Source organism: Chenopodium album, chromosome 14 (assembly GCF_948465745.1).
Source record: "Chenopodium album chromosome 14, dcCheAlbu1.1, whole genome shotgun sequence".
NCBI classification, from domain to species: domain Eukaryota; kingdom Viridiplantae; phylum Streptophyta; class Magnoliopsida; order Caryophyllales; family Amaranthaceae; genus Chenopodium; species Chenopodium album.
Window position 1 is genome coordinate 8,090,616 of NC_137847.1, and position 12,402 is coordinate 8,103,017.

The 12,402-nt window shown below is 34.2% G+C and overlaps 1 protein-coding gene and 1 pseudogene across 1 annotated transcript; both read right to left on the minus strand.

The window, feature by feature from the left end:
- Positions 1–222: 222 nt before the first annotated feature.
- LOC145578804 (putative invertase inhibitor) lies at positions 223–794 on the minus strand. Its single transcript, XM_081636105.1, has one exon. The coding sequence runs from the start codon at positions 774–776 to the stop codon at positions 231–233; it is 546 nt and encodes a 181-aa protein (XP_081492231.1). The 5' UTR covers positions 777–794; the 3' UTR covers positions 223–230.
- Positions 795–10,135: 9,341 nt separating this feature from the next.
- On the minus strand, positions 10,136–11,028 carry LOC145578805 (putative invertase inhibitor pseudogene; annotated as a pseudogene).
- Positions 11,029–12,402: the final 1,374 nt, after the last annotated feature.

Sequence of the window (12,402 nt, forward strand, 5' to 3'; positions counted from 1 at the left end):
AAAAAAAGTTTAAATAGTTTAAATAAAATATTACAATGTTAGACCAATAAAATTACAACATGTGTCATATTAACTTGTTTAACGGGTTATCAACAGGTCATAACTCATTCAAAGATAATAACCTATAAAAGTCGACTTATTCTTAGATAATTAAAAGGTTGGCTTATTTTGAGATAATCGAGTAAAGGTTGACTTATTTTTGACAAATTTTCCCACAATCAATATCCATATTATTTTTCAGAAGAATGTAAAATGTTCATAATAGAGAGTGCAACAGCAGACAACTGAAAAATAAGATTATTTTCCTGTGTCAAAGGAGACACACCAACATCTTCAAACCCATCTTCACAAGTTGTTGAAGCCTCCATCACGGAGCTCACCTTCACGTTAGCATCCACAAATCGTTGTGCTCGAAAATCCGATACCGCCTCACTTAACGTAGAGAGTGCATCCGAGTAAAGTTCCTGGCAATCCTTCAACACAACCTTGGATTTTTTACTAACCTTTTTGTCCTGCAAGAGTTGTTTAATTGAACATCGAGTGTCCGTAACGTTGTGTTTGATCAATGTGATGGAGATTAGGCCTAGACGGGTCGTGTTAGCACAATGGCTAGCGGGGGCAGATTGGAGGGCGTATACACAAAATTTGTAATTGATGTTTGGGTCGTCTTTCGACGAGTTTTTGCATGTTTGGTTGATTAGATTGCTAGCTTTGATAGCATTGAAGAGGAGTACAAGGGTGAAGAAGAGAATGTAGGGAGAATTCATGGTTTTCATTAAATTACAATGTGTTTCTTTGTTAGTTGTATGATATTATTATTATTATTATTGTTACGTTTAAGTGTGTTAGAAGGGTGTTATAAAGGGTGGTATAAGAACTATTGGCCCTTTTTGGTTTGTTGCTTAATTGTTTTGGTAGCGTGATAAATGCGCCTCTATTGAAGTTAGGAAGCCCACATTATTGAATTGGTTGTACAAGTGTACGATTATTATGAGGCATGATTACAAAATAAATTCATTAGAAGGAACGGTTTAAGATTGAAACTGACAAGACTAATATGTATCCGGTTATCGGAATTGAATCATACAATAAATATATGATATGTATGGCTAGATTAGGTTGGTGTTTAAATGAAGTGAAACTACTTAAATAAATAAAACTTACCCAATATTAATAAAACTCGATGAATTCATTCAAAATCAAGCATTAAGTTAACATGAACCGAAACCAATAAGAAAGTAACAACATAGGTGATGCTTATTGCGTTATTGTTCAAAAGCAAGTGTAAATTGACAGAGAATATTAATAGAAAGCTTAACCTCTTTTATTATGTACAAGACTTCACTAAGAAAACAACTTCCGAATTTTTTTTATAATTTAGTTTGATTTATTTCATAACGTAGAGGACTAACTAACGCATACGAATTTAGTTTGTTTTATCAAAGGTGTAACAACTCAATGACATGGAGTCCATCTCCACAATTGGTTGCATAATTGCATTGCCATATAATCTTCTAGCTGTTGCATCTTGATCATGGAGCTCGAATGAGACTATGAGAGTATAAGTCCGAGCAATCTGCTAACCCAACTTTAGTGCTCAAACCCACCACATTACTCTGTAAGAAACTTGGTACCAAAAAAGGTGTATGAGTGACATTATTATGAGACCGAGCAAATGTAAAAGGTCTTAATTGAGAGACTGCACCCCCATCTTTTTTACATATGCATTATGCATGGCATGTTATGAAATATATAGAAATTGGAGGATTAAGAGAAGAAGGTAATAAGAGAAGTATTACTACTTTTATGTATTACTCTTGGTAATATTTTTGTGCCTCATACAAGTGAAATTGCATGGCTATTTATAGTAGTAAGAACCACTATTACATTGTGGGCTATAACATTAGAGGGTGGCAATTAGGGTTGACTACTAAATTAAATGCAATGAAGAAATTGGAGTGTGGACATTCACACCTTGACTAAATTAATTAACTCTTAACACTCCCCCTTGAATGTCCATACAAAATAGGGTATATGTTGTCTCGTTAAAACCTTGCTAAGTAAAACCCTTTAGAATAAAAGCCATAGCCAAGGGAAAAGAGTACAACAACATATTACTATATGCTTTAGTGTACTGCCTCATTAAAAACCTTGTCAGGAAAAACCCATTGGGATAAAAACCTGATCGAAGGGAAAAAGAGTGCAGTGCATATAATGCTCCCCCTGATTTTAACATAGTTTATGAAGACGACGCATCCCAATCTTGTGGACCAACCGCTCAACACTCTTCGAAGGTAGGGACTTTGTAAATAAGTCTGCAAGATTATCAGATGATTGGATCTGTTGGACATTTATCTTCCCTTCCTTCTGCAAATCGCGTGTAAAGAACAGTTTTGGGGATATATGTTTAGTCCTATCACCTTTAATATATCCTTCAGTTACTTGTGCGATACATGCAGTATTGTCTTCGTAAATGATGGTTGGACTTTCAGTTACTTCTTTCATCCCACATTCTTCTTGGATATTGCCAATCATTGACCTTAGCCATACACACTCACGTCCTGCTTCATAAAGGGCAATCAACTCAGCATGATTTGATGATGTCGCAGTTAAGGTTTGCTTTGTTGATTTCCAAGAAATTGCAGTTCCACCATAGGTGAACAGATATCCAGTTTGTGACTTGGCGTTTTGTGGGTCTGATAGATATCCAGCATCTGCATATCCGATGAGGGTGGCATCTTGCCTTGATTGATAAAACAAACCAAGATCTTTCGTTCCTCGTAGATTTCGTAGTAAGTGTCTTACTCCTTTCCAGTGTCTCTTCGTTGGTGCGTTGCTAAACCTGGCTAACAAATTCACAGAAAAAGCTATGTCTAGTCTAGTATTGTTAGCTAGATACATTAGAGCCCCAATTGCACTTAGATATGGTACTTCAGGACCAAGGACATCCTCATTTTCCTCTCGAGGTCTAAATGGATCATATTTCATAGTCAAAGACCGAACAATCATCGGGGTGTTTGTTGGGGTCGCTTTGTCCATGAAAAACGTTTTAACACTCTTTCGGTGTAGTTAGACTGATGGACAAAAATACCATTGTTTAAGTGCTCAATTTGCAATCCAAGACAAAATTTAGTTTGTCCAAGGTCTTTCATCTCAAATTCTTTCATCAAGTATTTTGCAGTTCTTTCAAGTTCATTTGGGGTTCCAATGATATTCAAGTCATCAACATAAACTGCAACAATTGCAAACCCGGATTGTGATCTCTTAATGAAAACACAAGGACTGATTTGATTATTCTTGAACCCTTCTTTCATAAGGTATTCACTAAGACGATTATACCACATCTTCCCAGACTGTTTCAATCCATAAAGTGACCTTTTTAATTTTATGGAAAGTAAATGTCTAGGCTTGTGGTTTTCTGGTAATTTTAGTCCATCTGGGACTTTCATATAAATATCTGTATCGAGTGACCCATATAAATATGCGGTCACTACATCCATCAATCGCATCTTTAGTCCTTCTGAGACTGTCAAGCTTACCAGAAATCTTAACGTAGTTGCATCAACTACGGGAGACTATGTCTCCTCATAATCAATCCCTGGAATTTGAGAAAAACCTTGGGCTACAAGTCTTGCCTTGTATCTAACAATTTCATTTTTCTCATTTCGTTTTCTCACAAATACCCACTTGTATCCAACTGGCTTTACACCTTCTGGTGTAAGGGTTATTTTTCCAAACACTTCTCGTTTTTCGAGTGACTTTAACTCTGTCAGCATTGCCTCTTTCCATTTTGGCCAATCATGCCTGCAACGACATTCTTCCACTGTTCTTGGTTCACTATCATTTTCGTCAGATGCCATTTCAATTGCAATGGAATATGCAAATATTTCATTTACGATAACATTATTTCTATTCCAATAATTCCTGGTAGAAACAAAGTTTATTGAAGTTTCATTGTTATCAATGTCGTGGTCATCTTGTTCATCCCCTTTCGGATTATCATCTTTTTCTCTGTTCTCATCTGTACTTTGTCTTTCTTGACCTTCCGTAAGGGGAATGTTGTTGATCTCATCAGGTCTTTTTAATTTTCTTGGTTTAGAGTCTTTTGAACCAAGTGGTCTTCCACGCTTTCGGCGTGCTAGAGATTCATTTTCAATGATCTTATCACCAGATGGAATTTTAATTCGTGCAGGGGCATTTTCAGCTGGTATATGTGATTTTGTCACTTTCTTTGCATCTATAAATGCATCAGGCAGCTGATTTGCAGTGCTTTGTAAATGAACAATTTTCTGAACTTCTTGTTCACACATATTTGTTCGTGGATCAAACATTGACAATTGTGTTGCATTCCAAATGATTTCTATTTCTTTCTTTCGTGGGTCCACTTTCTCTCCCCCTAAGGCTGGGAATACTGTCTCATTGAAATGACAGTCGGCAAATCTGGCCGTAAATAAATCACCGGTCATTGGTTCAAGATATTTAATTATGGAGGGTGATTCAAACCCAACATAAATTCCCAGCCTTCTTTGTGGACCCATCTTTGTTCGTTGGGGTGGAGCAATAGGAACATACACCGCACAGCCAAAAATTTTTAGATGTGAGACATTAGGTTCTCGACCAAAAACTGATTGTAGTGGTGAGAACTTATGATAAGCAGTTGGTCTCAATCTAATTAGAGTTGCCGCATGTATTATGGCATGACCCCAAGCAGATGAAGGCAATTTTGATCTCATCAATAATGGCCTTGCAATCAATTGTAGTCTCTTAATTAATGACTCAGCGAGTCCATTTTGTGTATGAACATGAGCTATTGGATGTTCTACAACAATTCCAATCGACATACAATAATCATTAAATGTTTGGGATGTAAATTCCCCAGCATTGTCAAGCCTTATTCTTTTTATTGTATGGTCTGGAAATTGTGCTCTTAGTTTAATAATTTGAGCAAGGAGTTTTGCAAAAGCAACATTTCTACTGGATAAGAGACTTACATGTGGCCATCGAGTTGAGGCATCAATTAATACCATAAAATATCGGAATGGTCCACATGCAGGATTAATTGGTCCACAAATGTCTCCTTGAATCCTCTCTAAAAATGTTGGAGATTCGGTAGCAATTTTGTTCATAGATGGCCTTATTATTAATTTGCCAAGTGAACATGCAGAGCATGTTAATTCATCTGATCGAGGGATTTTAACATTCCTAATTGAATGTCCTACTGAATTTGCTATAATCTTGTGCATCATTCCTGTACCAGGATGACCCAAACGATCATGCCATAAATTTAGCAGATTCTTATTATCTAACTTCTGATTAGATATCGAATTTATTTCAACTGGTCGTATATCTATATGATATAACCCTGAAGAATATGCTGGCAATTTCTCATACACATGTTTCTTGCCATGTTTTTCTGTCGTGAGGCATAAATATTCCTTTTGATCCACTATCATTGTTTCTAAATGAAAACCATTTTGACGCACATCTTTAAAACTTATAAGATTTCTTCGAGATTTACTCGAATATAAAGCGTCATTAATGATTAATTTTGTTCCATTTGGGAGTATTATGCAAGCTTTTCCAGAACCTTCTATTAGCTTGGCTGACCCAGAAATGGTATTAACATTTGCTTGAAATAATTTTAACTTTAAAAAATATTTTCTATCCTTCAGAATAGTGTGTGTTGTTCCACTGTCCAAAAGGCATTGAAATTTGGAACCAACTTCGGGCAGATCCATATCTTCATAAAATAATAAGTACAAGATTAGTTTAAGATAATTAAACTGGACTTACTTTATTAATGATGAAAAATTAAGAGTACATAACTTGAACATGAAAAAAAAAACATATAAGAAAAGTACATAATGAAAACATAATACATATCATAGTAATTGATGAATTATCTAAACATGATTATTCTCTCCAAAGATAAATTCACCCCAACTTCACCATTGTCTATGTGGAAATCAGACACATCAAGGCTAATTCCAGGGACATTTTCTTCATTAACATAATTTGCTTCGGCATGTTTTTCTTTCCCTTTAATGGAAGCCTGGTATAGTTCTACCAGATGTTTGGCCGTACGACAAGTACGTCCCCAATGTCCAGTCATGCCACATCTATAACATGTGTCTTTTCCTTTTGTGGTGGCTTGATTTTTGTTTCCTTGTTGATGCCCCCTTTGAGTGTTGTTTCTAGGGGGAAATTGGCCTCTACCACGGCCATAACCACGTCCACGGCCACGTCCGCGGAAGTTTCCACGACCTTTTCCACGGTTATTATATTTTCCACGTCCACCTCTATGAGCAACATTTGTCTCGGGTGGATTTGAGCTTTCCACAGCATTTGTTTCATTGAATGCTTGAGACCCAGTTGGTCTTAGGTTGTGATTCTTCAACAGAAGATCATTATTCTTTTCAGCAACCAATAATGTAGAAATAAGCTCAGAATATTTTGCAAAGCCTCTTTCACGGTATTGCTGTTGCAATACAATGTTGTTAGCATGGAATCTAGAGAGTGTTTTCTCTATCATTTGCACTTCAGTGACTGGTTGATCACAATATCTCAATATTGATACGATTTTATATAGTGATGAATTATAATCACTGACAGATTTAAAGTCCTGAAATCTCAGGTTTGTCCACTCAAACTATGCTGAAGGAAGGAGTACCCTTTTATGGTGGTCATATCTTCCTTTCAGGCTATCCCATAGTTCTTTGGGATTTTCCACCATTAAATACTCAGTTTTTAAACTGTTATGTAAATGATGCCTTAAGAGAACTATAGCTTTTGCTTTCTCTTGATCAGTTGGAACTTTAACTTGAGCAGGGGCATCTTTTTCGTTTCCTGGGATGGTAATTTCTTTGATTGTATGTTCCAATCCCTGAACCTTCAAATTCATTTGGGCATCAACTGTCCATTCAAGATAATTATGTCCGGACAAGTCTAATACGTCAAATTGTCTTTTCATCAAGTCTCCCATTTTAACTACAATCAAATAGGTAATTATTATTAAGCCAATTAAGCAAGTGATAATTAAAGTAATCAAATTATAATCATAATAATAATCCATTTAAAACATATTTGCTTCTCCCCCTTGGGTTATTATTATGATTTACATAAAGTTAAGCTAAAATTAAACATGATAATTACTTTAGTTAAACAACGACAACAACAAATATAACAATAACAATGATAATAATAACAATAACAATAAATACTACTACTATTACTATATCACCGACAACAACAACAACAATAATAATAATAATAATATTAATGACATACATTAATGATAAGACAAAAGGAACATTTATTATAACAAAATGCACTTATAATCTACCTAGAAGACAAAAAAAACTTGAAGTACTACGGAGATTACATACATGAATTCCCTTTGTCGAAAAACCGAGTACTACTTATGTAAAATGATGAAAATCATCATTGCCATTAATAAAACTACTAGGGCCATAATTAAAACTAAGTATAGTTTTAATTTCCTTAAATCTTCTTCAAAGGTAAAGGGGTGTGGTGGTTGTCGGTTGTTGACGGGGAACATGGTGTGTGGCCGGAGTAAATGGAGGAAGAAGAAGAGGAGATAATTTGGGTAAAGTTTAAGGAGGGGATAAGGTTTGTATGGTGAAATAAGGGGGGTGTAATCCGCCTTTAATAGGGGGTAAATTATCCGTTTCAGCTTTACACAACTGTAAAAATATCATACAATGTTCTAGTAGACTGGTAAAATAATCGTAATCAAACTATTAATATTTACAAACGTAAATAAGTATCACACTGGGATGCAAGCCGTAGTGGTCCGAGAACCCTAATCTATTCATGAGGTCAAGGGTTCGAAAACTGAAAGAAACATAAAAAGTGTGTAATCTAAAAAATTAAATAAATATAAAGGCTGCATCATTTTTTTTTCATTTTAGTAATTATGCACAAGTAAGTAAGTATGAACATGATTTGTGTGACCATGAAATTTACTCTATTAACATGCATACAACAAATATTTTTACATGCAAAAGTAATTATATATTACTTTCTATAACCATGCATGAGAGTTACCAAACTAAGTATCATAAATAAGGTATGTATTGATATCCTCATTTTTATCAACATGGCTAATTATGTAGAGTAATTTTGTGGAGAAATATATTGTGAGTTTCTGGTATAGAGGATCCCATATGGGCAACTATAGAGCATACTCCTCAAAATATATTTTGTGAAAGAAATTGAATTTTTGTAAAAATTGGATAATCGGTATAAGTATACCTGATTGAAGATGGTGCTGATAACGTGTTATGAAATATATAGAAATTGGAGGATTAAGAGAAGAAGGTAATAAGAGAAGTATTACTACTTTTATGTATTACTCTTGGTAATATTTTTGTGCCTCATACAAGTGAAATTGCATGACTATTTATAGTAGTAAGAACCACTATTACATTGTGGGCTATAACATTAGAGGGTGGCAATTAGGGTTGGCTACTACATTAAATGCAATGAAGAAATTGGAGTGTGGACATTCACACCTTGACTAAATTAATTAACTCTTAACATGGAAATAATTTTTGGGGACGAATTTTAGTGGCTCATAAAAAGTTACTGTATGATATCTCAGACAAAAATGGCTCCTAAAAGCCTATGTAATTCTGAAGTCTGAACATAGTAAATGATGACAAGAAAAGTATTTGTAATGTCCTGTGTAAAACTTTGAAATCAGATTTCTTAGTGATGTGCTAGCAGGTTAATTTACAAGGTACGGAGTTGTTAAAAGGTAGAATACATACTAGCAATTTTTGCAGAATCTCTAACTTTATGCTTCAATTCACATTAGAATTTCTAATAATTGTTGTCAACTCATCAGTAGTAGATGATACGTAGTATTTCCATTGCAACACACTCTCATGAAATGTAACATTACAAGAGATAAAATGCCTCTTTGGTGTCCAAATCATAAACTCGCCACCCTTTTTACCACATGGATACCTCAAAAAAAAAAAGGAGGCAAATTTGTGCTTCGCCTTATTATGAGCATAACACAAACACACAAAGACTCTTAGGGCCTGTTTTGATTTACTGAGATGAATTGAACTGAACTGATTGGAGCTGAAATGAATATTTTATGAGAGTAGAAAATTAGAAATTGAACTGAATTAAACTGAAATTAAACTGAAGAAAACAAATCCTTAGTTGAGAATATTTAGGAGCAACGCCAAGTAATTTCTCACGTGGAGTCATACGACTCATACCATCAAGAATAGTAAAAGTAGTCCGATCTATCATATATATGCAACGGTAAGAATACATTCTTCCCAGAACTCAATCCATAGGAAGATTTGCTACAACTTCATTATTCCAAGACATGTCTATGATTTCATTCCACTCTTCCATTTTGTTGCGAACTATCTACACATGTAGCCATATGAATGATCCCATGGTCAATAAAAAAAAAGTGTTTCAGGGAGGTAAACTCATCTTCATTGTCACTTTGAATGATTTTAACAAGTTTACCGAATTTGTTCTTAGCAAAGCTAACAAAGCTTCCATAAATAGAAGTGGTTTTACTTTTATCAGCCACAAGGTGAACCCAAAATGATTGGCTAAAATCATCCACGATAGTTAGAAAATAGACATTATATTATAGAATAGAGAGAGTAGTCCGTGATTGTATAACGGTGTAGTATAAGCGTATACCACCGTTAAAAATATGAAATCTCGTAGAGTTGTAGCCTTGTTGCGATCCCATAGGGCCGTATCCTCTTTCACGGCCCAGAATAAAAGCCCAATTACAATACTACTGCTCCTTTTTTTTTGACGTGGTATCCAATAGTTCGAGAGATACTCATAGCTTTGAACAAGTCAAATCAAATTTCACGCCTAAAAATCAAAAACAGAGTCCAACAAAAAAAGTCATCATCATACTCGTCAATAATCATCAACCTTTGGATTACTTTACAATTATGGTTTCCCTTCTACCTCCTTCTAACCTTACTGTCTTTCAAATCAAATCGAGTCGAGTCCTAAGAATATATCTATGTAGCATAATTTTGATACAAATTTTTGATAAGATCTGTTTTATCAAGTGTAACAAATTACGTACAACATAACAAGGAAAAAATTGTACTTGTAGTATCAAAGATAAGATTATAATGTAAATCACTTTCAATTAGCAAGCCAATTGATTGAATTACAGTGAAATTATATATAGGTTGCATGAATAATATACCATAGTAATTCTACAATACAAGATCATTTATAACCCAAACAATAAATATTTGGTTAAATATATATTGTTAAATTAAAATAAATAAATAAATTATACATGTAAAAAAAAAATAATAAATAAAATAAAAATATTAAAGCATACTCATAATACTAAGAGCTATAGCAGACAATTGAAAGGTATCATTATTTTGCTTAGTCAAAGGAGAAGTAACACCAATATTTCCAAAACCATCTTCACAAGTTGTAGAAGCATCCATAACCGAGCTTATTTTCACATTAGCACCATTAAATCTTCTTGCTCTATAATCCCTAGCCGATTCCCTTAACGTAGGGACCGAGTTCGAGTAAACTTCCAAGCAATCTTTCAACCCTACTTTCGTAGAATTATCCATCTTGTTGCTCTCTAGTAACGTTTGTATTGAAAAAGTTGTACGTGTAACGTTATGTCTAACAAGATTGATGGATATTAGCCCTAGACGGGTTAGGTTAGCGTAGAGACTCGAGGGGGCGGTCCGAAAGGCTTTAGTGCAAAAGGTGTAGTTTATGTTAGGGTCATTGATTGATGAGTTCATGCATGTTTGGTTGATTAGGTACGTGGACTCGGCCGTGGTTGCGGCCGTGGTGGTGGTGGTGGTGGTGGTGGTGAGGAGAAGGAAAAGAGGGAGGAGAGTTGAAGAAATGGAGGAAGGAATAAAAATCATGGTTGTTGTAGTTTTGAGGTAGGGACTTTTGTGTGTGTTAGAGATAGTGATATAGATGATTTTGTTAGTAGTGGAAGAAAAAAGGGTGAAACTAATTTTTTGTACGTTGGAAATAAAGAGTGTTAGAGTCGTTGAGAAAACAAAAAAAGGAATATCACAGTCTATATATTATACTATTGTTGCAATTAATTCATCTTGCTTTATTTTAAGCAAAATCATGAAGTTTAGTCTAACGACACTAACGTACACTTAGATCATTAATTATGTTTAGATTGATTGTTTATTTTAAGAATTAATCCTTTTGTTATTAGATTTATTTATTTTTTATTTTTTTTTATTGGGGAATGAAAATACCCTTGTGAACAAGGATTAATAAAATGAGTCCGAAAATTGATTTAGGCACATCATAAATTAATTGTGGCACACTTACTATGAGAGCATAGTTTTCAATGTTTTTCTTTTATTATTCGTTAATATAACATCGTTTGATCATTGTTGTAACCATCATCACTCGATAACTTGCTTGTATGTGAAGTAGTCACACTATCAACTAATGGTGTGACTAACTATATATAAGAATTTATACACTCAAAAGGTTAACAAATTTAAACAAAAATTTATTATTATTATTATTATTATTATTATTATTATTATTATTATTACTACTACTACGGAGTAATTAATAATATCAAAAACCTTTGATAACATGTCGTTTGCATCCCTATCCTGAAAACACAAAAGGATCAACACAATCATATTTTTCTCAAATCTTTTTGTTTTGGTAGCTTTACTAGCTGGATGACTCTTTTTCCTTGTGGTATTTGGCAGAAGATGTACCTTTTAGAAAATGGTGAGCTCACATTTATGGCTTTTGTAAATTTCAATATTCATCCTCACTTGTAAAGAAACATTGGAGGACCCTACCCCATATTGGTAGGTAGTCCATTAATACCAAAGCCCATATAAGTACATATAATGACATAATCCAATGACGAAATAAGATTGGTCCATGTAATGAGAACCATTACAAGATTGTTGCATATGTAACCCGCAATTTTTGGGGGTTTTCTAGTCAATTAGAATTCATGCTTGAATGATGAGGCCACCATTTTCCAAACGATTGTTTGGTTTACATGAGAACATCTCATGTTTGGTTGATAGTCAAGAGCTTGTAAAATTTCAAAATTAGGATGTATCCATGTTAGTGCATGATGTACGAAGTATATTATTGCCGAAAAAGTTAAAATATTAGTTGTTGGAGAATAGCGAAGTTAGATTGTTAATGGATGTTAATGGAGTGGCTCCATTATTTTTTAAAAGTGGATAGATTTATGGGTTTGAGTTTTGGTACAAGGTTAATATTAACTCTGAAACTTTTATATAGATGTTGGGAGGTAGGAGGGAAACATAAATTCTCGTGTTTTGGAAGATTATTATCCTATAATTTTAAGTCCCCAAGTTTTTTTTTTCT

What these genes read in the sequence shown, in the direction of transcription:
- LOC145578804 (XM_081636105.1), bottom strand. Translation starts at nt 776, where the DNA reads ATGAAAACCATGAATTCTCCCTACATTCTCTTCTTCACCCTTGTACTC.